Here is a 26,991-nt window from a genome sequence, read left to right as displayed (position 1 = left end):
CTTAGGAAACAGGAAAGGTATTAAAATCTAGGCGTAGTGCCGTATGTTTGAGAACAGTATTTAGTAATAGTGAAATTAAGATGAAGTAGATTTTTATGAGGGAATGTAACTTTCCTTTTACATTCTGGCACACGCACTTACTCATTACTGTGACGTACGCGGTTTGTGGAGGTTATAATAGAGGGTGGAAGGAAGTGTGATACTTTTACATCTTCACATTTAGTGGTTGCATTACTGGACTGTTTGCTCAGCCCCGACCCCAACAGTCAGTTGCTACGCCTTACAAGCTTCCCATCCTCAACAACGATAACAGTGGCAGATCAATCACTCAAAATGTATCGTTTTTTTGTCCTTGATTTCAGACTAAGGTGGACAAAAGCAGGCTTCTCATTTTTAGTCAACAATTGTCAATTTTACTGGCTGAAATAACGGCTGTCACTGGAATATATCAGCTGTCGGCAGCTAGCTAATTAAGCTAATGTTAGCGCCTTGAAAACACTGTATCCAACTGACTTTTTAAAACTAGAATCTTGTAAAGGGGGTCTTAATATAGAAGAAAAATATAAGATTCAACTGTTTTCATATGCTACTGTAGGTGCTAAGCAAGTTAGCCGGACATACTGAGTAGTTTACTTTGGAACAAAGCAAACAGACTTTGCTCTTTTGTCTTGGAAAGGCTAAACGAACCACTACCTCTTTAGCTGTATGCAGAGTGCTACTCTCTGGCATCGGGATGAATCCAAATCTTAAACTCTTCAAGGCCCAGTTACGGCATCACTGGACTATTACTGTCAGGGGAAGGGTTTTAGTGAATGACGAATTAGTATGAACTTTATTTAGTCTTCACTCCTGCCTCAAAAAAACTACCGTCAAGGAACAATTGAGATATTTTAATCCAACTTCTCTTTCGCTGGCTGTTCACAGATGTCAGTATGTGTAACTGTAAAAGTATTTGAGAACCGTTCATTAACAAAGCTGTGAAAGAAACAAGGCTGATTTGAACCCACAAGCACTGACCCCTCGCAACATGAAGTGTGCTAATACAGACTTTGTCCCAGGGCTACCTAAAGCTGCTGTGAATTACAAGACTAAACCTCGAGCTAACAGGTACGTCAGAGGAGGCTACGTTCGCCTGTGGCCCACTCTTATGTTGGCACAGAGGCTATCCCTGGGCTAGGAGGGAGCAGAGGGAACAGTACTAATGAAAAGATCAGATGTGGGTTAAACAAGGGTAAAAACCAGCCCCCTCTCGCCCCCACTCTAGTTCACATCCAGCTGTAACAGTACCAGGTTATTTATTTCAGTAACTAGGATGGTAATTGGAGCAGACCGAGTGACTTCACACTGAGGGGAAATGGAGCTGAAAATCTGCCTTGATGACCAAAATAAAGGATTTGGACGGAGGAGTGGAAAACAGAGAGAGGGACAGAAAGAGGGAAAAGGAAGGCGGCAGCGGCGGAGGGAGAAAAACAAGGAGACGGAGTTGACGGGTGGAGACGGGGAGGGAAAGAAAAGAAAGAAGAGACAACATGGTGAGGAGAGGGAAACAGAAAACGAAACCGACAGAAAAGGGAAGATGGAAAAAAGGGAGAGAGAAATGAAGGAGGTGTAGAGCAACGTAGAGTATAAACTTGAGTAATGGGAAATTAGAGAAGTTTATTGCGTGTTATATTGTTCTGTAATGGACAATTTGTCTTTGGCATGCTGTCATTAGCGTGCGTTGCCAGGCATAAGCTCACCCTTGGAGTTTGAGCTTTGCCAGTTCAACCAAACACATGAGGAGCGATTGTGTGGAATTCTTTTGGGGTCAACCAATTTAGGAAGTGAGTTTTCTTCATATTTCATATCGTAGTGATTACATGCCATATGCCTTTTGGTGGAGACCACAAATCCACAAGCTGCACACTTGCACAAGTAACCCCCTGTGGGAAGCGAGAGAAGTCGCCTGCAACGTCAAAAACCATTGACGAAGACATAATTCATAGTTAGCACGCTCTCAGCTCATGCTTTGATTGGCTAATCGCTCGCTGATCGTTTGTGTCGTCCGTGTGCGTGGCTTTAAATGTTTGCAGAGGTCATGTGAGGGGAGCAGGCCTCTCATAACCCTCAATACTGTACAGAGAAGAAGAAATGCCTGCATTTAAAGGAATATTTCACCCTCAAAATGACCATTCGTTTGTCAATTACTCACCTGGTGTTTGGTGAAGAAAACCTGACTCCACAGCGAACGAAGAACAAAGAACACGGAGAAAAGTCTTGATGGATTTGAAGTAAATGGGGCAGTGCTCAAAATTTAAAGATGTCCCGTCTTCCCGGAGACAATGAAAATAGCATGAATAATGAAAACTGACTGTAAAACAATGTGAGTCCTATTTTTATGCAGGGAACAATGAGCAAGTCAAATAAGGTAATGCAAGAAAGCTTGCATAGGTTATAATAGTTTATAGACGTGGCCCCCAGTTCATCAAGACCAGTTCTTTTTTATTTTGATGAGAGAAAAACAAACTCAAGTTAACATGGGGTGAGTAAACAAATGGTCATTTTGTGGGTGAAGAATTCCTTTAACTTGTCCTGTCTGCCTGCCTGCCCAGCTGTTTGCTTGGTCCTAACTGTCTACGTGTCTGTCCGCTGTATCTCTGTGGTTAATTATGTCTCTCGAGCTGTCCTCTCCGTCAGTTCCTCTGCCTCTCATCTGTCTCCTCTTTGAAGAGTGATCAAGCTGGCTAACCTGGAGCTCAACTCCTGTCTTCCCTCTCACCTTTTCCCTCTCCCGTTCTCTTTCCCTTCACAATGCGACGCCGCCTCCTGCTCTACCCAGTCTTGCCTCAAGGTTAGTACCGCATGCCTATTTTTCTTCTTCCGTCACTGTCGCGGCTCTCCTTCATTTTCAAACTCCTTGTCCTTGCATCGAGGCACTCTCTCATCTCCTTCACTCTGTCATGAACTCTGTTTTTAATCATTCTCATCGTGTCTGTCTGTCTGTCTTTGAAGGAGACACCTTGACTCTCACTCTGCTCCCTCTCCCTGCCACGTTCACATTCGCTGCCTCTTTGAAGAGGAAACGTTGTTGCATCCCTCCATTACAGTCCTGTCACGATACGAGCACTAAGGTCACATGTGAGGCTAACGCAGCGAATGTATCGCCATCATTAAGTTGGACAGCTGTGAACTTTTGCTCAAGAGTTCTTCTAACTTCTGTTGGTTTTTCTGTCGTTGTGGCTTTTATAGAGACATCCCTCCACATTTTGTTCCTGTCTAACAGTTCAGCCGCTATTTAACATTTTCAGCCGAGCTTTCGCAATCTTTTATGGTCTGTTCAGGTTGCCAGGCAATCAGCGGAGACTCCAGGAAGTCGCTGCTCCTAGCCAAGGAATAGTGCGGCACACATCCGCCCATAAACCGCATCGTTTTGTACACTTTTGAACGGATTAAACAAACCAGTTAGTGAGCTTTACAGGAGCTGGTAGGCGAATTCGTTAACCTTTTGACAGAGCCAGGCTAGCTGTTTCCCCGTTTACAGTTGTTAAGCTAAGCTAGACTAACTATGCTAACTGGCTGCTGGCTGTAGCTTCATATTTAACAGACAGTTATCAATACATATGGTGAATATGGTTCACTATTTCTTTCAGTATATGGCACCAATCATCGTCCATATCCCGAGATTGAAAATCTATCTCCCTTACTCTTTCTTTTTTGACTTTGAAATATTCCTGTCTGCACTCAGGAGGTGACTCCGTAATGACATTTCAGCATGCTCGACCGAAAAGCCTGAATTTTAACAGACGTATCAAAGTCATATTGAAATTTCTCTGACCTACACATTGTGATCCACCACATAATGACCACTTCTCCCTTCTGTTTCCTGCATAAATCTGGTGGTCTGAGTGTTTTGTGCGCTCTGCGCCGCTGTAACGGTCTCCCCCGGTGCCAGCGGCTTCTTTGCTCTTTCCGTCTTTTTCAACTTCCGGAGCCCCTGCCGTCTTGTCGGCTTTTTCATCGCTGTTGTTCTGGTGTTTTGTGATTTGACTCCAAAGGGGGGAAAGAAACAAAAGAAAAAGTTAGCATTCCCTTGCTGTCTGGTAGACGACAGAAGACTTATTTTCCTTCTTCTGTCCTTTTTTGTGTTTTTTTTTCCTCTCGTCTTGTCTTTTTTGGGGGGTTGTTTTGATCTTGAGCTAAGGAACTCCTCATCCACTGCCAAATGTCTGACATCAAGCTTTCTGTATCTTAAAAAGGAATTGCATTGCTTCTCTATGTGTGTGTGTGTGTGTGTGTGTGTGTGTGTGTGTGTGTGTGTGTGTGTGTGTGTGTGTGTGTGTGTGTGTGTGTGAGAGAGCCCTTTGAGGTCCTGTATGACTCTGAGCATTGAGGTGGTGCAGGGATTTGTCAGCTAATGGGTGACAACAAGCAGGCGCACACACACACACACACACACACACACACAGACCCTTGCACATTGTTTTTTTCCCTGACTTACACACTCAAACACACACACACAAGAAAGACTTTAGCTGACAACACTACAGTGGGAATGACTGCTGAGAGTTATCTAATTAAAATACCTGCATACACACTACATTCCCGGTACTGAGGGAAAATGAAAAGCACTGTTTTTGTTTACAATTTTGTTCAGTATTCAGATAATAGCCAAATCTACAGTACTGTGTACAGCGGCTGCTCACTGTAAATGATTACTCTCTTATCCTATTATATTATGCTTTGTAGTGTTATTATATTGTATTATTATATATTATATTTGTTGCTTCATTTCCTCATTGTTTGAGTTCTCACAGACCTTTTTTTTCCACTTTACATATTTATATTCTTGACCTTTTTAAAAGTTTTGTCATGAATTGGTAACACTCGTATGGTGAACGTGATACAATACATACATGATCAAATAACAATAGCAACATGTTATGCTTTGCGTGTTTAATGGGCGATGCATGACCACACGTTTGCCAAAAAGTAATTGACTGACAAAGAAATACCGTCTGTTTATGTTATCGTACGTTGTGGCATAACTTAGGAGGATCAGTAAATGATGCTTCTTGTGAACAAACGGCAAAAACAGAAATCCAAATAGACTCACTTGGGATTTGAGAGGTATTGCTGCGTTAAAAAGTACTTTCAACACTCGAGCGCCAACGATTAGTCGATAAATCGATGGACATGAAATTAATCAGCAACCATTTAGAAATTTGATTAATTGTTTTAGTCATTTTTCAAGCAAAACTGCCAAACCAGTTCCAGTTCCAGCTGCTCAATCATAAGGATTAGATGTTGTTGTTGTTTTTTGTCACACATGATAGTGAATATATTTGGGGTTTGGATATTTGGTTGAAATAAAACAAACTGTATGAATACATCCCCTCAAGCTGTGAGAAATTCTAAAAAGCAAGTTTCCGACATTTTATAGACGAAACGATTTATTGAGTAAATAATCGGATTAATCATTAATGAAGTTAATTATTCGTTGCAGCCCTCAAAATTATGTTTAAAAGCAGTTCTTGTTTGACATTTCTAGGAGATAAATCAATGTCAGGCATGTTTTTTTGAGCTGTTAACGACCCGAAGGTTTCCAGAACTCATAAAAAGAACATTATATTTAAGTGAATGTATTTCATACGTATAGTAGGTATTTAGACATAATAATTGCCGCCTTCTTATTCTGTTCACTCATCGACATTGCAATCTAAAGTTCAGATCAAAAGACAAATATGAGGCTGAAGACCTGCGTGTTTAATGCTGGAACTTTATTGTTCTCCATGTAAAACAAAGACGCAGCCAAGATCAACAGCAGCTCTCTGTCTCATGCTTCCACCATTACTATTATCTAATCACTTTCCCTTTTAGTTGTAAGCTTGGTTCTGAAATGTGGATATATACATGATCTATTTTCACAAGGACATATGCTATTAACGAAGACGTTTCGTTCTCTGCAGCTGTATCGGAGTGTTTTTATAGCTAGTTTCCAGTAATCCACACAGAGGAAGTTTGCACACAGACACATGGGTATTAGTTGCCTTACCTCCTTATTTGCCTCACACATTCGTCTCTCTACATCTGTGATGTTCCACAGTCATTGTGCAAACAACAACACAAGTGTGTATTTCTTCATTCCTCCAAAATAACCTCCCTGTACTGTACGTTTTTCTTGCGCACCGACAGAGGGCAAGATTATCATGTTTTTGATCTATTTTTTTTTCTTTTTTTTTTATGTTTTAAGGTTTTTATGGGCTTAGTAAACCAAACCAATATTTCCTGTATTTTCAAGGGAAATACTGAATTCCGAATGGTTAAAAGGAAATCCTTGATGTTAATGTTGGGTGAACTATGTGCAGTAAACATACGTGAGGCCCCCGAGCATTTCTAATCAAATATTTATACAGGACTCCAAATGCAATATTAATACTACCTTAATGTGGGTCCCTGAATATCAGCAGCATGCTAATGAGGGAGGCTGAAAAGTTTTTTTTCACTTTGGAGACTTTGAGGTTTACTGAAGTTTATGAGATTGTGTGTGTGTGTGTGTGTTTTTTTTTCATTTTTACTGCCGGTTGCCAGCACTATCCACTATTTTTTCACAGCTTTAAGATTTAATGAAGGCTATTCTGTACGTTTCTGTATATGTGTATGTGTGCGTTTATTTATAGCATGTGTGTGTGTGTGTGTACAGTCAGTACATTAGGGTATTTTTGAGGTTTTGCAAACTTTAGAAAGTTCAAAGTGCTGTCAACGAGTATGCTAGTGTTTGTGTTTATGTTAGCATGTGTTGACTCTATGTGCCACCATGTTTTTCTGTGTGTTTTTCTGTGCAAATGTTGGAGAGGACGTCGTTGGACGCGTGCTGCCATGTCACGCGCAGTTACATGCACAACTGTGTGCGCGCTTCAAATATTTGTGTGTGGTCCGACTGAGAGACTCTAATACAAAGCAGGTTGTGTTTGGAACAGTTGACAGCACCGACTATGCGCGTGTGTGTGTGTTCTCTGCGTGTGTGTGTGTGTGTTCAGACGGGGTTTTGCTGCACATTTGTATGTTGTGTTTACAGCGTTGTGGGTGAAGCAAACTCTCCTGTGATTCCGCCTCCTCCTGCGGTTTGCAGCAGTTGTTGAAAGCGATTTCGGAGGGAGAGTGAGGGAAGTATTTTACATATTAAAACAACTTCAAATGGCACTTTGCCTCCACTAAGCCGCCGAGCCATCGAGTTCACCGAGCAACTTCTGCTCCTTAAAGCGGCGAGAGTCATGGAAGTGTTTATTTAATTAAACATGTGTAGATCCAACAACTGCAACTTTAAAATATATATATATATATTCCCATCACACATGGTCTGTTGATTAGGATAGAGAGGAAAGAAAGGACTGGGCTGACATGTGATGCCATACAGTAGAATTCAAACCCACGTCATAACTTCACAGTTACATATTAATATAGAAATATTCTCCTTTCTCCTACCTTTTCCTCAACCCTGCCAGACCCTTTGGTTCTTGCGTCATTACAAACCCACAGCTTTAAGATGAAGTCAACATCCCAAAGTCTTTTTAACGATATTAATGTATGATAAGATGGATCAGGATGGGGGAAATATGCATAATACATGTAGAATATATCCATTTGATATAATTATGCACCAATAAACATAGCTTTGGTAAGGCTTTTGAACAAACACACAGGATAGATTTGTGATACTAATGTGGTACTTTCTGAATTCAGTCCATCTTACAGAAAAAATAGGGTTAACTGACACCACATATGACAAAGATGATTAAAAACGTCATAGTGCACAATAAGAACGTTTTGAATTGACTATAAGTAAGTTGTTACCTCTTAGTATTATGCATATCATATATCATATAATATGGGATGTGCAGACATGTTTATATTACCATCATCTATTGCTGTACTTGATAAAAAAATCTGGCAAACCAAAAAAAACGTTGATGATTGATGCAGTAGCCTTCGATCCGTGGTTTATTTTTGTTAGAGAGGAGAAAAAGAGGAGTCAGAGGAAAAGTAAAGCACAGGAGATGGAAGTGACAAAAGAGGGAGTGGAAGGAATCAGGGAGAGGAAAGGAGAGAGGAAATGGTCCATGGTCTGATGAAAATATTTCATCCAGGGGAAAGAGTAATGTTGCATTTGGAGAGGGAGTGAGTGTGAAGAAGACTGAGAGGAAAAGGGAGCAGTGAGGCGAAGTACATTTGTCCTTGTACATTGGTTTGATGCAAATAAATGGTTGCTTTTCATACAAATGATTATAATGCAACATGCAAAAGAAAAAAAAAAAAGGGCAAATACTTAAAGGGAAAGATCAGCGTGAGGAAGAATACTCCAATGAGAGGAGGAGGAGCAACTCGCTGTGGTCTGACGCAAATGCGTGATGGTCACCCATGCAAATGATCTGCGTGCTGAAAACGAGTGTTTAGCATTAGCGAAAGAGGAACGAGAGCGGGTGTAAGTGGGAACTGAGTGTTGAGCCAATAGGAAACATTGCAAACAAAAAGTCTATTCCACATGCACATATACTCACATACATGCAGTAAATGTAGCATGAAGGGGGGAAACCTCAGAGAGCTAACCAGATGGTTCAAGCTTCCTGGAAATCCTCCAATAGGAACATTCCTGCCTGTTTATGACCTGTTACACACTCACGCAGGGCGTGAAGCACAGATCCCAAATATTTAAATTTATCCCGCTTTCAGGGTGCAAACTGAACGGAACAAAGGAAGAAAAGAAAAAAACACCATAATGAGTCTGACTTCATGCTTACTTCATCTGGTTTCCTGTTTTAACATTTGAAACTAATTTGGATGTGATAAAGAAGCAATATGGTGCTCATGAAGGCCTTTTTTAAAATGCACGCAAAAAGAAAACAAGTAAAAGCAACACGTTTACACAGGCAGCCGGACGCATTGATTCTTCTGCTGTGAGCTTTGAAAGCCCAGGTGCTGCAGAGCGGTTTTGGCCCCGTCGCCGCATTTAAATTCTTCTTCCAGCTTCCCAGGTTTCTCTGGATGGTTTTCAATTGGGCCCCCCGGACCTTTTAGCAAACCCATAAGAGATTTTATGTTACCATCCTGTGCCAATATTATTTCTCAACTTTCCTGGCATTGATAATGATGTAAAAGCCATTTGAATGATTACTCCCATTACTTTAGGTTAGTTTAGCAGATAGTTTATGGCTTAGATAGACAGGAAAGATGAAACACTAGAATATGGATATCACTCTAGATGTAAACAAATACACATTATGTTCTTATGACTTCAGACAGAAGATTGCACTCAAAGGAGTAAAGCAGTGAATACAAAACAGATGACACAGCATGCTGTGACATCTCCAGGAGTGCAAATGCCTGGATTTAAATACGGAACGTTGCGGCGCACGGGCAAAGGTCAGAGGTCACGTCGACGACTGGAACCTGTTTACACCTTAGGAAACAAAATGTGCCGAGTGCGGCTCGTAAAAAATGATTTCCCATGCGTGCACATGCTCTGCTGCTGGTGTGACAGAGTCTGCTGCGGATTCCCATCGCTGGAGGTCAGACCTTTTTACTGGCAGCTGCAGCAGCAAATGGAAGTGAAGAAAATGGATTTATCTCCGAGCCTGTAAAAAGTTATGCTAACAGGATCCCGCGCACATGCATAAACATTTGCGCGGAGCAGGCATTTAAAGAATGCAAACATACAAAAAGACTTATACAGTGCGAATTTGGTTGAGTTTCTAGTGTGAGTCAGCGGTTTTGTTTTGTCTTACAAGTGCCGGTATGTGTGCACGCTTACGTATTCATCCTGTGTGTTTGACTTATCTTTCACTGTCATGATTTCAGAAGACTTTGTTAAACCGTGCTGGCATTGGCTTGGGTTAGTCCACATCTGTGCGTGCGTGTGTGTGTGTGTGTGTGTATGAAGGGTATGAAAGGTCCTGATCAAGTCAAGCTGTTGTGATAGCTGATAGGTCTGTCACAGACCCACAAGGGCTTCCAGACAGCTTAAACAGGGATTAAACCCCTTTCTCCATCTCCCAGCCCTGCTGCTCCCACGAGGAATCTCTCCCTCAGTCCCCAGACGATGATTTAGACTCTGCTTCCCGACACCCTGTAATCCCTCTGTGAAAAGACCTTCATACTTCCCACTGTGGAAAAATCTTAAATGTCATCTAGTCGTCCATTCATAGCTTTTTTTTTATTGAATTCCTTGACTGATCTTCGCATTATATTGGCCCTATGGGATTTCATTACGCCATTGTATTGCTCGGAATAGTTCATCGGAGCGTCGTTGCCGTTTCATCGTAATGGCAGTAACAGACAGAGGGTCCTGACTACGTTTTGGTGGGAAACGGTTCCACTTTACATATGAACTGTCAGCTGCACTCTTATGACCTGGCTGCCAGCATTGTTAATGCGGGTCAGTTTGCTTGTTGCTGTCGCGTCTATTCGTGTGCACACGTGACGGGTCTGTGTGGCGGATCTTTGAAGGCAGAGATGGTGTTTAGCGCTGTTAAAGCCGGCACTTCTCATGGCTTCTCCAGTTCATTTAGCACTGTGGCTAAATGAATACGGGCTAATTCATGGGGAAATAAACCAGTGTGTTTTACAGACATACAGAAATCTAATCTGTAACAAAAGTAGGGAAATATTCCCTTTCAAAACTACTGTATACAGATGATGCATTGACTTTGACGTTGTATTTTGTGTGTGTGTGTGTGCGTGCAGGCAGATGAAGGACCAGTCGAAGAAGGTGGCCAACCTGAAACACAAGGAGCAGCAGGAGAAGAGCCGGAACGCCCAGCTGATGGTGGACGCCAAGAAGAGAGAGGAGAATCTGAACGAAAGCTCCCTGCAGATACAGGTATGGAGGGAGGAAAAGGACGAGGAAGCTGGGAGTTAAAGGAGAGTGATGGGGGGGGGGGGGTGAAAAAGTGAGACGGAAAAAGTTTCTCTCCGTCCTACCTTGAATATTTTCTGCTATCACAACAATGCTTCATCACAAGGTGACAATTGTGACAGCGAGCAGCCTGAGGCAATGTCAAACACACGCTCTCACACACACACACACACACACGATGCAGCTCTCGCTCAGGGAGAGCATTCGAGGGGGTAACTGAAGAAGATGATTGACAGGGAGAGCAGATGGAAGATGGTGGGGAGTGGAAAAGAGGAAACCAAAAAAAAAAAATGGTCAGAGAAGGGAAGGGAAGGGGAGGAAGGGGAGGAAGGAGGTGAGGAAGAGGTGATTTAGAGGGGGAATAAGGGACGCAAGCACTAAACTATGTCGTGAATGCTGTGGGTTCTAAATGCTTCCCGCGGTGTGAGAGCGTCTCCTAATTGCCTGCTGAGGTGTCAAGCGACCACAAGATGAACAGCCATGTGTGTGGTGATGATTGTGACACCGGTTGTACTCGTATTTCCTCACTAGCTTTTATTTCACATTTTCCACCCCTAAATTCCCTTAAACTCCCCCCCCCCCCCTTTTTTTTTTGTTTTCCTCGTCCATCCTCGTCTACCTCGTCCATCTCCTCTTCCAGTAATCGTTAAACCTCAGCGGCTTCTCTGATTAGAGGCAGATGAAAACACTCTTTTCTGTGTGTGGGTGTCTGTTTGTGCGAATGAGAGCTATGACTGATCTTTGGTTTAAGGAGTTTGGAAGCTGTCATTTCTGTGTATGCATGTGGTGCGGAGATGATCTGATAGCTATGTGAGTCACTCAGACTTATGGGACCGCAGCGGTTACAACCATAACTAGCGTGTGTGTGTGTGTGTGTGTGTGTGTGTGTGTGTGTGTGTGTGTGTGTGTGTGTGTGTGTGTGTGTGTGTGTGTGTGTGTGTGTGTGTGTCAATTATAAGCCATTCTGCGTTGTTTCACCAGCACTGAAGACTGTAAATGGAATGCGTGAGTGTAATTCAGACCGTAAATTGAATTGAATACAGTAAGAGGACTTAATCTAATTAAGAACCATCTCAGTCTGCATAGTTAGACACCAAGTAATGTTGGATCTGGAGCAGGATTCAGATTCACAGCACATGTGTTGGAGATGTCCTGGAGGTCTATTCATCGCCACTGTAAATGTCTCATCCTCTCTCTGCTGCTCTGTCTCCATCAGGTATTCATTCAACTCTAATTTAACTAGGAAGCCTGGCAAGAGAAAAGCACATTGCTCTAAATGGGGACTTGGCGGGACGTTCGTGTCGTCATTTTACTTAGAAACAGCATCCTGAGTGATTGAGGATTCCTCAGAGTCCTCTGAGGCAGATGGAGATCAGAACTGTCTAATTTGTGAGTCTTTTGCAGCTTATTCCAGTTCGCTGAGAGCAATAAACTGGAATGAGGAGTGTCCAAGGTTTTAACCTTTTGGACATGTTAACCAGGGTTTGACAGGGAAAGCTGCTGTTACGGGAAACTGATTTAAATCCAGTCCGATATGAAGGATGTCAGATCAAGAGTTTACTGTACGTGAGTCAGTTCATTTTCTGGCTAGTGTAGTCTTCAATTTAAAGCTTCCTTAAAAAAATATGATTAGATCCCATGAAATGAGATATTGTTTATTAAAAGTATCTAGGGCTACAATTAACGATCATGCCTGCTCGAGGAAATGTCAGAGAAATGGTCATCGTAATTTCCCAGAACTAAAAAAGCTTCTTTTATCAAACCAAACAGTCCAAAGATAATTACTTTTCAATGATGTAAAGCAAACAAATCCTGACATTTGAGAAGCTGGAACCATCGGATGCTTTCGGCCGTGTTAGCAGCTCTAGGGACGGATCACGCATGTCCACCACTTCAGTCCAGCTGAAATATCTCAACAGCTATTAGAAGGACTGCCATGAAAGTTTGTACAGACATTTGGGACTTTTCAATGCATTAAATGTTGACATTAATGTTCTCCTGAATTGTAATAACAAGGTTAAATTTGTCCAAGACTTTGCTTTATTGCCGAATACCTGCAAAGTAATTGAATTACTATCATAACGGAGCTGCTAGCACGGCTGGAGACTCTTTGGTGTCGTTGCTTGATAAATGCCGGATTAATCACCCGATCGTCTCGGCACCGCAACCGTGAATGCTCTCTTTTACATCGCGCCCTTTATCTCTGTAGGACTCCCTCCGTCAGAAGGAGGAGCGCATTGAGGAGCTGGAGGAGGCGCTGAGGGAAAGCGTTCAGATCACCGCGGAGAGGGAGGTGGTGCTCGCCCAGGAGGAGCAGGCCCGCACACACTCCGACAATCAGGTAACCGCCTCTCACACTTGTGTGTTGCTGCATGTCCATCGGAGAGTCCTTACCCCCAACCAGTAAATGTGTGACCCCACCCTTTCCTTAAACTCAACCCCTATCAGCGACACAAATGTCCTTACTTCTGAGGGATTTCCTTCCCTTTTCTGTCTCTCTGGGACATTTAGCGATGCATAAAATAACACACACACACACAGAGACAAACATCTTTGGGCAACATAGAAACTCTTTCTGACATAGCTAAACATTGCTATGCCAATAGTGGCTAATGGCAGCGGCAACACATATGCCCTGTGCCAACTGAGCTCATTCAGGTGTGGCGGTGTGTGTTCGTGTTTGCCCAGTCACTCCTCATTTGGAGGAGAGGTAAATACATCCCTATTTTAAGAACAGCTCGTATTTTGTCTGCTTCAGCCAGAGCTCACAAACAGCTATTTCCTAAATGGAGCGCAAGCCCGACCTCTCCAATTGGTAATCTGTTTTATCTATGTTGAGACAGTAGGAAAGCTCATAGTGGTGTTAAGGGAGGCTCAGAAGGGAAGGGTTTAGTGGGCTCAACCTCAGACCAGTGGGAGTGTGAGTGTGTGTGTGTGTGTGTCCCTCCCCTGGGTACCAGTGACTTAACGAGGCCATAGAGATGGGAAATGTTCCTCAGAGCCTGGATGAGTTTTGACAAGTGGGGGAAAAAACAGCGTGGGCTGTCAGGATAAAAACTGCCCTGAGAAAACACGGCCCGCTGTAGCTGTTGGCAAAATGGCAGGACTCCATTGTTATTACTGCCTCTGAATGTTGGCCGTCCTGTCTGGCCTTTACTTACCAGGCTACTTCTGGACGGACACATAAAGACAGGCATGCAAACACACGTTTTACTGCTGACACCCTCAGCCATGGTTAATGTCCGTGGGTGCCACAGCAGAATGGGTTCCAGATAGTCAGATGTTGGAAAGACCGACCTCGAGCAAAGAGAAGCAGATGGGTGGAAGACAAATGATGGATAGATGGAGGCAAGTGGTTAATTATGCTCTCTTAACAAAGGTGTAACAAGGCTTCCAAAACACCTGTGCCGTTCAAACTCACAGAACTTTTATTTCAAATTCCAATCCCGAAGTTTCAAAGGTGCTACAGGATATCGTGTGTAAAATGATGCAAACGACTGCTTGGATTTCTCTTTTGAGGTAATGATGCAACCAACAAGAAATAGCCTTTTGGAGGTGGATATTTGACCCTGGGAATGTTAATGCAGCTGAGCTGATGGGTTTCAACAAGCAGATAGAGGATATGACGACTTGCTGTCGTGTTTAGTTAGTTAGTTTAGTTTGCTGTGGAGTTTTGTTGACACACTCATCCAACCGGTCACTTTGCTGACTTTGTAGCTCCGCCATAACTTCACCCTGACTTCCTCCTCTGCTACGGATGAACAAAGCCACTAGAGAGCTTTGTTACTTTTACATAAACATGTCTTTTTGCGGCATTTGCTGAAATTTCTCGGGAGGATCGATCAGTCTCATATAGACCAGTTTACTGCACGGTGACCTTTCTTTGGGGCCCAGGACCCATTTCAGGAACTCAGGAACGTAACCTGCATTCAGACTGGAGGAGCAAGGGTCTAAATTTAGTTCCGGCCGTAGGCTGCTACAACCTGTCTGCAGCTTAGTTCACACAGTCAACAAGCACTGGTTGCCACTGGTGTCAAAGTTATGTGGTTCGGCTTCAAGATTACTCTTGACTGGGCTATTTGTTGCACTATTGTTACGGAGCGTATTAAGGCAGAAATAGACAACCGTGAAACCGTCAGCAGATTGGATTGGAGACGAGCAGTCTCCTTTTCCACCTCTGCAGGTCTCCTTTGCATAATTTCATTAGATCCCCAGTAACTACAAAAGAACGACATGATGAGTCTGTGTTGTTGTTTCCTCTTGTGTAAAAAATTGCATCAAAAATGCTGCTGCCATCTTTTTTTTAATCCATTATCAGACTAATTTGCCTAATACTTATGGTTCTTCAGACCCAGTGGGAAGGGAAACAAAAAAGCGCCAAAGGGACTTTTAGTCTGATCCAGTAGTGAATTATGGGTAAATTACAATTCCACAAAACAAAGACACAGTTGCAGAGAAGATCAAACAGGCCGAAGGCCTATTTCACAATAGCAACGATCGGAACCAGAAAAAGAAAGATGGAAAAATCACATCTCCTAAAGTTGACTGTTTCTTCATTTGCTTACAGTAATGGTGCCACGGTTTCAAATTGAATTTTGCCAGCGTTATATTGAAATACTTCAAAACGATAAAGTGGCAGCTTTAATTAGACAGAGCAGAGACCATTTAGGCCAGGGCAGGGTGCTGCAGAGTGTCCTCGCGTTCAAATGCTTCAGTGGAGGAGGAAGGAGCAGAAACGTCAGCGTGTGGTGGACGAGTGCAGATGGCAGCCAAACACTCGGTGCAGTCCTCACCCAACATCAACAACAGTAACTCAGCCTTTCAGCGCAAACGCACAAGTGTGCACGTGGTACCAACAGACAGGATAGTAATACACGAGACGGCGTTCCACATACATACGCATATTCCTCTTAAAACACACACACACACACACACACACACACACACAAACATGGCGGAAAGAAGTGCTAACTGCTATTTAAACAGCGCAGCACAGCATAGCATTCAGCCGGAGCCAGATGGACGCGACATTGGTTTTCTAACTGGAAACGTGTCTCTATATACACGAGTAAATTGGAAATAAATATTTTTCTGTTCCCGTTTTAAGACTGCGTCACTGCAATTACTCTTTCACATAATCATTTATAAAACGATGACAGGGGGAGGGACAATTTCCTCCCTTAATGAGGACGGCCCGATCAAAGGCACACATTGCTTATTATAGCGTTGGCACACACACACACACACACACACACACACCTTTAATATGCAGCCGTGTATTGACAATCTGTGTGTGTGTGTGTGTGTGTGTGAGAGGGACTGTCCGATGGATAGGGTTTGCCCGGCAGAATCGGTTGACCACGACCACATGAAAATATACTAAACCTTTTCTGCTAGACGTGAGTCACTACCGTGTGTGTGTGATCGGTGTAGAAAGGTGTGTGTGCTCGCGTGTGTGTGTGCGACAGAGAAATGAGTCAACAGTATGACACACTCCATCTGTCTCTTCAGAGACCAAAGTAAAGATAGACGTCCTCTTCTCCAGCTTTCCATATTTCATTAGCCAGACAATTGTGATTCTTTGAACTCGATGCACCTCCGTCTTCCTTTCTTCCTCTTAAATTAACGTTGAAATCACAATCACGCACAAACACATTCAGAAGACTGAAGGGGTTGCTGTCCTCCTCCCCTCCAGCTCCTTCTTTTCCAGCCGGGCCTTGTCACTCCTCACCTCTCCCTGTATCCCTCCATCCCTTCCATCTCTACTTCTCTGATGTCGGCCAAAGGCTGTTCTCCCCTCCTTTGTCCTCCTTTGTCCTGATTTCCTTCGTTCCTTTCCCTGTCCTTATTTTAGTCATCTGTTCCCTCCTCTCCTCTCCTCTCCTCATGTCTTGTCTGAATTGCATTTTTAACGCTGCCCGTGTTTCTGACTGTTCAGCATTTTTGCTCTCTGTCTGCACTTTCTTTATCTGCTTATCTCTCTCTTTCATGTGCTTAGCATTTGTTCGACTCTGCTTTCTCTATCTCGTCTCGTCACTTGAGCACTTTTACAACTTTTCTCTTTGTCCTCTTCTCTTCTCTGCTTTTCCTCCCTGCGTGTTTGTTTTAATCATATATCCTCATCACCTTTGTTTATGCCCTATTTGCCTCGTTATGTTGTCCTCGATTACGTGTCTCTCCTACTTTCATACTCTTTGTCCCTCCTTCATTCTGCCTTTGCTCTTTCTTCTTTTCTGCACTCATTCTCTTTCCTCCCGTCTCTTATATTTCTGTCTCATACTCTCTCTTTCCCCCATTTTGTATCCCGTTTTTCTCCTCCCTCACTGTCACCATCCCCTTTCCCTTCCCTGTCTCTTCTCTCTCTCTCTCTCTCTCTCTTTGCTCTTTTTGTATGCAGCTCTCTCACATTCCAATGCATGAGTTCACCACAGCCGGCTTTAGGTGGTCAAAGGTAACAAAACAATCCTCACTCACTGCTTCACTGTACATTTTTCACCATTCATTCATGTCGTTACTATTCAACGTTTTTTTTTTTCATTCCACACATTTTTCACATTTTCATTTTAATGAACGGCAGCATGGGACACAAATCATCATTTACTGCCGCTGTTACTTTTTACGTGTTGGCCAGTAAACTGGTACAGCTATTGTGGAAAGTGCACAAAAGGTTTCTTCATTGCTCATTTATTCATTCATTCATTCATTCATTCATTCATTCATTCATTCATCAACTCTGTACCCAGTAGTAAAAAAAATTACACAATATTTGTCTCTATTTCTTTCTCATTCTCATTTTCCATCTCTCGTCAGCCCTATGCTCTTATTCTGAAAGGACTGAAAAAAACAATTGGAAATGTATAACATTATGAGTTGAGCAACAGAGAAAGACCATAAGCTCCACCCTACTGTAGCCCCTTCAAAGGCCCATGGAGAGAGAAGAAAGAGGAGAAAGTGTGTGTGTGTGTGTGTGTGTGCGCGCGCTCTACTGGTGGCAGGCCAGGTCGTCTCCACGCTGTGAGACATACAGTGACCTCGTCACCTCGACCTCACAGACATTAAACTGACAATCTGATATACACCCAGAGAGAGAGAGTCATAGATCAAGTCCATACGAGAAGAGAAGGAGAAACAACATACGGAGAGAAAAGACACACAAAGAAGAAAAATGACACGTTTGATGTTCTGCAATCGAGCATCTCGTGTAATAACAGAGAAATTATTAAAACGTCTCAAAAGCACAGTAGCTGTCTGATGCACACGCACAGACAGACAGACGGAGAGAGGAAGAAACACCACATAAACATTACCGGTAAGTAGAAGACATGTTTAAAATTCCTTACAATGTATTTATGTGTGTGTGTGTGTGTGTGCGTCAGGTGGAGGATCTGCTGGTTGCCATGGAGCGGGTGAAACAGGAACTGGACGTGATGAAGGCCAAGCTGTCATCAACTCAGCTCTCGCTGTCCGAGAAGGAAGGTCACCTGACCGCCCTGCGGGCCGAGAGACGGAAGCACCTGGAGGAGGTCCTGGAGATGAAGTAAGACACACACACACACACATTTCATTACTTCTGTGTATGTTAACATGTTTAACAGCTGACGGGTGCCACGGCACCTATGTCATTTGTCATGTTTCCGAAGACACAAACACACCGCTTTTTTTTCCCAGAGGTGTGTTTGATTTAAAAACACGCGGGTGATATGAAAATAAACGGCTCTGCACGTGCATGTGTGCGACATTGAATGGCAATCCATCCCATGTTTGTTGAGATATTTCGTGAAATAATAAAAAAAAATGTCGGGAAAGTTAGGGGATCAAGTCAGTATGAGTCATCCTCCGGGCACGATGAATATCTCCACTCAGTTTCATGGCAATCCATCCAATAGGTTCAGTCTGGGCCAACTGACTGACATTGCTATCTATATCTATAGAGCCAAGTTAAATATGAAACAACAACTTTTACGATGTTTCTACTTCCCTGTATTGTTTCGTCCTCACTTACTGTACTAACCAGCTGGCATATCAATCAACATATACAGAACGAAGTCTGACCTTCAACACTTCCCCCGAAATTAGCAACTCTTACGATATCTCCAGTACTTTCCCATGGTGCCTCAGTGTTCCAGGAAGGTGGTAACTGGTCACATTGACATGATCTTCAACCGACACCTCATCAGCTCCCCCTTTCCTCTTCCTGTCTCTACCTCTCTCTCTCTCTCTCTCTCCCTCTTCTTTCTACTTTTATCTCCTCCCTCTTTCGCTCACCACTTTAAAGCCATAGAAGTAAGTCGTGTGTTAATGCAATAACCGTGTACCGCTGTCGAGCCCTTCACGTGATTGATTACATACACAGACGCACGCACACACTCATGCGGACGCTGTAACTCAGTGTCAATTTTAATGTAATTTTAATAGGTGGGTTTGCAGTTGGAGGAGTCCAGCAGTCCGAAGGGTCCCTGTATTTTCTGCTGTTTTACATCCTCACTGAGACCTTACAACGAGGTCTAATTTAGTGGAACGACGCTTTGGGCTGAAATAGAAGCCAAGGGGAATGTCCGTGTTAGCATGTCCTGCCCGTTTAGCCACGCTGTGGGACTATCTTTTACTGTGGCATGATGGGAAAATGAGGGCATGCTCTGTGATTTAGGTTTCCTGCCCTCCGTCCTCGTTTTCTACCAACGTTGCATTTCTTTGTTTTTGAGAGAGAGAGAGAGACACAGAGTGTGTGTGTGTGTGTGTGTGTGTGTGTGTGTGTGTGTGTGTGTGTGTGTGTGTGTGTGTGTGTGTGTGTCCAGCAACACGTCCATTCACAGGCCAGGTGAGCAGGTTATAGGCCGTTTTATCGCCGCAGTAACGACCCGTGTGATTGCTACAAGCATCAGCGCATCAGAATGCGAGGCCTTGTTTTCGTACGTGAATTTGCATGTGCGAGCGCGCACGTGTGCAAGCACGCTATGATTGATTTATTGACGTCTGACTGGTCCAGCGGTCCTTTTAAGAAAATACAGGCGTCAAGATGAATATTTATGTAACCGGCGCACACATGCATCCTTCTTCACGCACACACAGACACACGTATATAATTAGATTTAACAGACTCCGGTGGGAATGTTTCAATCTGAGCTACCATTTAACTTCACTGTCCCATGTGTGAGCGCGTGTGTGTGTGTGTAAATCCGTTGTGGTTAGCGTCACTACTCAACTATGAAATGCGGTGTGACCGTGTGTTTCCATACACAGATCATACCTACTGTCCAGAGAGAGACCAAATATTTACTCTGCCGACCGTCTCTGGTGTTTGTGTAGATACACGACTGCACTTCGTCTGTTCCATCCATTTTCATGACGTATGCGTTCACGACGTGATGGCAGATTATTTAATTGACATTTCGTTGTTTAGTTCTTAACACAGCACTCCTACATAGAAGCACATTTCCACTAATATGTGTGTATAATCGTGAAGTGGCACAAGTCCCTCTTTCACAAGGCACTTGTTGTACCATTAATGTTATTTTTATTTATTTTGGGGGGAGGTTTTACTGACCTGTGAAATTATATTCTATAGGGAGATATTATTTATTTATTGTTGTCCAGCAGCCAAAGTTTGCCTTTTGACACTTCCACACTATTTACTTTCTGCTGTTTTCGTCGGTGTACTGCTGGTTTTCTGATCAAAATTAGCTCCAGTTTTCTTACCCAGAACACCCTGCAGATGCTTATACAGACGTGTTGCATTCATAAGATTTTTGACAACTTACCGCCTTTGCATAATACATGATATTTTTCAGGCTGCAGTAAGACGTTCTTCGCGCATATGTTGCGTATTGTTGTGTCTGCTCTCTCTCTCTCTCTCTCTCAGTGAGAAGTTGTTTCAGGTAGCTGCTAGATGTCTTGCTTGTGAGTAATGTGCATGACGCCACCGCTCATATTTTTCACAAGACATTAGGGTTTGGTCAGCAAATACGTCATTTGCTTCTGGCTTTCCCCTCACATGTAAAACACGAGATGTTTAAGGTGGCTGCGTTCTGTGTGTCATATATCTCAGTGTATTGCACATGAAACTGTCTCTGCACTCGCAGGCTGCCGTAACTCTTCGAGGTTTGATGTCTGACTTGTTGCCCAGTTCTACATCGGTGTACGGTTTAATGTTACTGTAAGACATGATATATGATACGGCATGTTTCAGAGGTTTCTTTGGACGGACATGGAATATATTAACACACATTCACACTCTCACTCCCATGAAGAAATATGTAGCAAATACAGCTCGGATACTGTCTCGCTTTCTCGCCCTCTCCGTTTCCTTCCTTTCCTTCTCTCATTGCTTTGTACGCACACACAGACACACACACGCACACACACACACACACACACAGTGTACACTCTATCTATCTTTCTGCTGTAGTTTTCACCAGCTGGTTGTATATGTCTTCTTTACTCCAACACTCTGCTAACCTTGAGTCCCTGATGTATATTTGTGTGTTTCTGTGTGTGTGTGTGTGTGTGTGTGTGTGTGTGTGTGTGTGTGTGTGTGTGTGCCCAAGAACACACTGTAGTGTTCATACAGAAATAAAGAATCAACATTCTTATATTTAATATACACATAAAACTACAAACGTGTAAATACGCATCGATAGCCTGTAAATACTCCTGCGTGGACACACACACACACACACACTAATATACACTAAATTCAGGGACAGAATATACACAAACAGTACTACACACGGATACACACATCTGCCCTGCTGGGCGCCAACATGCATCTTTCCCGCTGATAAATCATGTGCAGCGACCTTCCCATGTACACACACACTCGTAAAACACGCACAGACATGTTTTCTTTGTGATATATGTTAAATATGCACATGCTCCTTTTCTTCCCAGCCTTATGTGGTCTTGTGGTCATGTGTGTTGTCATGTGTTTGGAGCATGCAGGTGTGTGTGTGTGTGTGTGTGTGTGTGTGTGTGTGTGTGTGTGTGCGTCACAGCCAACTGGAGGAATGTGCTGACAGTGTGTGTGTGTGTGTGTGTAACAGCGGGGTAACGGGTCTGAAATCCCAATCGGGCTGAATTAAAGCCTATTTTACTCTGTGCTGTTCTGCTCTACTGACTTTTTAGACACATCTCTTCCTCACTCCACTGCTCTCTCTCTCTCTCTCTCTCTCTCTCTCTCTCCCTCTCTCTCTCTGACTTTTGCTCTCCTCACAGCACACACATGCATGTCTCTCTGGTACAGGTGAATTTAAGACTTGCATACTGAAGATTTTTTTGGGGGGCTTTTGGGGAGTATTCTTTAGAGAAGAGAGCTTTCGTAAACTTTGGGATGTAGGTCTGCCTCAAATGGCTTTTCAATCTGTACAGCACCATCAATCCTTAGACCTTAGCGTTGGAGAAAGAAAAACTCTTTTGAGTTTTTATCACGGTGATGATTGCTTAAAACAAGTAGTTTGTAACCTTCCTTAGAGACGCATGCAGTTCAAGGCAAGATTGGCTATAAATGTGTCAAAGTGTTATGCACAAATTGGGAAGATGTCTTCAAATATTACAGAAGTTGAACTAATTATTGTTAAGTTAGGCACTTCCACTTTTAATAGTCTTACATTTATATCATGTAAAGCAGCAGAATGTGATTTATTTGCATCATTAGGGTTCTGTTTGGATTTGAAACCATAACATGCTGCTGAGTAGAGAGGACACAAAAAGAAGGTATTGAGAAGAGAGGAGAAGGCACAAGACAAGAAGAGAAGAGTGCAAAACTGACAAAACGAGGAGAAGAAAAGAGAGTAAAGAGGTCAGGGCAAGAGTTATAAATCTGTTTTGGGGGGGGGGGGGGGGGGGGGGGGCAGGAGGAGGAGGATAATAAAATGAAAGAAAAGAAGCAGAAATGTTTTTATGGCAGAGAGAAAAGGAGGGAAAGCAAAGAGGAGAAAGACAGCTGTCCAACAACAACTGAGTGGAGCCAACGAATCTGCGTGATACCCCGAAGAAATTATATTACCTCCTCTCCCGTCCCGCTCGCTCCTTCCGCTCATCCATCAATCTTTCAGACTGCGATATATATTCAATGTATAACCACTTACGCTATGTCCTCCTCCCCCTGCACTCACGCAGTGTTCTTCACACTACGCACCCATTTACTGGTCATTGTTTTTACCGTCCTACCAGATGCATGTAACGTTTTTTTGTGAACATTAAAATCACAATTCATCCGTCGCAGCGAATGCTCCGACGTACAAAACGGCGAGACGCTGATTTCTGTTTAATAGGGAGATTGTAGCGTTAATGATGCTTAAAAAGGCCATTCATTACCAAAGAAAACACAATGAAAAGACCCTGCTGTGGAGCAAGAAGGCCCGGCGATGCACTTAACAATTGTATTGGCAATGCAAATGGTCAAGGCTTCCAGCAACGGGGAACAAAGCGAGTCCCATTACTTTTGTTTGCTTCAGTAGGGAAATAAAATATGATATTTTAGTTGGAATCTCTGTGTGGGGGAGGCCGCCTCAGACTGTGACAAATCAGGTACTGGCTTGTGATTCATTGAAAATGCCAAAAATCTATTGAGATTTACTGGAACGGGATGTTCTATTTGCCCAAAAGAAGCATTTAGCATCTAGAATGAGGACACTTGAAGGCTGTTCACACACGAACACCCTGTTTTAGCACCACATAGAGAGAGTCTGTAGGAACACCAAGTTGCTGCGCTGTCTTCAGCCTCCTGCAGTGGCTTGGCTGATACCTCAAGGTGAACACTATAAATTCAATTTATTTCTCCTTTGCTGCTCTGTTCTTTGTTTTATCTCCCACCCAGCCTCCGTCTAACCCTCAAACCTCTCCCTGCTCCCCTTCCGCCATCCCTCCCTTCATTCCTGCCGTCCCTCCTTTTACCTCCTTTCCACTTTTTGTTCTTTGCATCTCTTCCACCCATCTCTCCATTCTGAGCCTAAGTCTGTCTGGAAACGCAATTATCCTCTGATTTTTGACTGTCTGGCAGGCCGTATCTCTCACTGTCGTCACTGTTGTCACTACATACTGAAACTAATCGATGGTGTGTGTGTGTGTGTGAGTGTGTGTGTGTGTGTTTTTGCGTCCTTCTGTTTGTGTGCATGCAGTGAAATATCTTACTTTCAACGAAACAACAGCTCTGCTCCTCACAGCTGGAAAGCCATCACTAACAGTATGACTGCACGTGTAAAAGACACACACACACACACACATGGCAGCTATCCCATCACTAACATAAGAAGTGCACGTTGCCTTCAGAAACGAGACGCACACATACACACAGAGTCACTTACAAAACCAGATGAGACAGCATGACTGCTTAGATGCTGTCTCTCACAGAGGAACATTTGGAGATGTATACACACACACACACACACACACACATGCACACACGCATTCAAAATACATCCACCCACACAAATGCATGTACACATGCTTATGGCAGCGCACCAGAGACAAGCACTTTGATCCCCCAGAAATGAGATTAATCCACAGTGTGCCAAAACAAGTCTTTGTGTGTGTGCGTATTTGTTGTGCGTTGAGTGTGTATGACAGACATGTTGAGGGCTTAGTCTGACAAAAAAGAAGGGGCACGCCGCTTTGACACCGAGCCTTACAAGCTCAAATCAGGGCGCCTCACTCTCCGTCTTTTCTCTCCATTTTTCTTGCGCTCTCTGTACTTGCCTTTCTTGCCCTCTTCTCTCCCAACTCCGGCTGTCTTCGTCTTTACTGTTTTGATTCTTCCTTCTCCCTTGCGAGAGGCTGAGGGAGAGATTGAATCGGGGAAAATAGAAGCAATAAAAGACGTGCCTCAGTTTGAAGTTGTATTCAAATAACAGGGTTTTTTTCTCTGAAAGTCTCTGAAGCCTTGCAAACCAGTGATCTTCAGCTGAATATACAGCAGAGAAGAAAGAGAGAGTCTCCTTTTTTATGGCGCTGACTCGTCTCTATAGTAATTTCTATTCTTATTGCCATATTTTATGTGTAATCTGTTCATGTATTGCAGGACTCTCTATTACACTAATTAAGAAAACATAATAAGCAGAGGAAAACTAAGGGGATTGAAAACGAGCACAGGGAGCCAAGAACAAGAGCAAAATGACCCGAAAGACGGGAGAGAACCCAACTCATCAGAACAAAAAGGAACAAGTGGCAAGAGAGAATACAGGAAAACAGGATGCGGCAAAACCTGAACTCGCCTGTTGTCCTCAGCTGATTACAGGTTGCGAGTGCCAGGCCATCAGACAGACCATTAAACAGCAATGGAAGAGGGAGAGGGAGCGATGAAGGGGGAAAACTTGTCAAAAAGTAGAAAACTAAACATGCATTCTTTTTTTCAAAGCCTCTGATTACATGTTAAGGATGCCAAACAATTACATTGATATCCCTGAAATAATAAAACTGTAGTACACCGATGAGGAGCACAGAGCGGGGACAGATTGGCTTGTTTAACATACTCTTGAGACATCAGCTGGAGAGAGAAACACGCAGATTTACAACCTGACGACTCCGTATATATCACAGATATAAGTTACTGCACAACTACAATGTACACGACGTATTTCCATTTTAAAACGTCATCCTCCTTAATGGGAGAGTTGGGTCACAGCGAGGCATTCAAGTCAGAGGATACACGCAGTGGACAAAGAAACTGAGCACATAAACGTACAAGAAATGGATTGTGTTTCATCAAAGTTCTGATCATTTCGTCAGAGAATACAGCTGGCTGAGGTGGAATTTGGCGGAAGCGTGTGACTTCAACGTCCACCGAAGAGGCGGAAAAAAGCAGCAGACAAAAAACATCAGATCTGTTTGAACCAATGAGAAGACTGTAACCTTCCTCTAATTAATACATGAAACAAATGTAATATTCACATTACAGTAGATGAAAACACAGTAATTTGCATTTTCTTTTGCAGATTTATTTTTGAAATTTGGATGAAAAGCTGCAATATGCCATCAATGGAACAAATGGAGATTCCGTTGCAAACTTTTGGACAGTCTTGCCTGAGTTTGAAGTTGCTTTTTAAGTCCCTTTGTCTTTATTCACTTAGAACATTTCTGAGCACTTTGACCAACAGGCAGTGGAGTAGCGCTGTAACACAGGGAGTATCTAGAGATTGCCAGAAACATATTTGTCCCTCTCGTATTGTCAAATAAAGCAAAAATGTTTTTAACAATCGTCTTTCACAGACATTTGGGAGTCGCAGGTGTCCGTTTCTGTGGCTGGTTAGTGTTACAGGAGTGAGTTTGTGCCGACAAATTGTAAGCAGATGTCTTGGTCTCTGTAGCGCAGCGTAGAAATGGATTTACTGTAAAGAACCTCAGTGAGACAAAGCTGCATCTTTAGTCACACTTCTCCAAGTGTGTGTGTGTGTGTGTGTGTGGTCCCATGGAAAGAGCAAGCTCCCGCAGACCATGGATAATGCATTTTTACACCTTTCTTATTAGTCACAGTGTGTGTTTTTAAATGTGTGTGTGTGGGAGAGAATCAGAGAAGGAGAGAGGCAAGGGAGCGAGAGTGTTTTTTAAGAGAAAAAAGGGAGCGAGAAATAGAGGAAATGTGTCGAGAACAGATCCTCATTCTGTCATGCAGCAGTCCCACCTGCCCTCCTCTCTCTCCCGCTTGCTGCCTTTGTCTCTCTGCCTCCCCTCACCGCGACTTCCTCCCTCCCCTCCGTTCCTCTCCCTCTCTCCCCCTTCACGTCTCTTTGATTTGTTTTCCTTCCAAATCCTCCAGTTATTTTATTCCCTTCCCTGTCAATGCTGGGTTTTTTTTTTTTTACTATGTGTGTGTAAGCCTTCTCGCTGTCTTTCTTTAAGCCTCTCTGATGTACAACAGCTCCTTGAGGGGAGCTTTTCTTTCCCTCTCAAACACACACACACACACACTTATCCTATGCACCAGCTTTAACCTATTTTCCTAACACTCTCTTTCTCTCTCTTTTGCTTTTTCTGATTCTCTCTGATGGCCTCTCGTCCCATCTTCTCCCTCCATACTAAATCATTCATATCGAGTGTCTCTGACCCACTTCCACTATAGTTTAAGACACACACACAGCTTCCAAAAAGATCTCGCCAACAATCCTCCTGTT

The 26,991-nt window shown here is 43.2% G+C and overlaps 1 protein-coding gene across 2 annotated transcripts in view; it reads left to right on the top strand.

The window, feature by feature from the left end:
* LOC306714107 (ELKS/Rab6-interacting/CAST family member 1-like) overlaps positions 1-26,991 on the top strand; it is a 102,164-nt gene that overhangs the window by 39,160 nt on the left and 36,013 nt on the right. For both annotated transcript variants that reach the window (XM_079184054.1, XM_079184053.1), the window contains 3 exons: positions 10,717-10,852; positions 13,098-13,229; positions 18,265-18,425. In XM_079184054.1, coding sequence (XP_079040180.1) covers positions 10,717-10,852; positions 13,098-13,229; positions 18,265-18,425 — 429 coding nt within the window. The remainder of the gene's footprint in view (positions 1-10,716; positions 10,853-13,097; positions 13,230-18,264; positions 18,426-26,991) is intronic.

The sequence above is a fragment of the Pholis gunnellus genome (assembly GCF_910591455.1).
Source record: "Pholis gunnellus genome assembly, chromosome: 22".
NCBI lineage: Eukaryota > Metazoa > Chordata > Actinopteri > Perciformes > Pholidae > Pholis > Pholis gunnellus.
The sequence above is the reverse complement of the archived record's forward strand: the minus strand, read 5'-3'. Positions and strand labels throughout refer to the sequence as shown.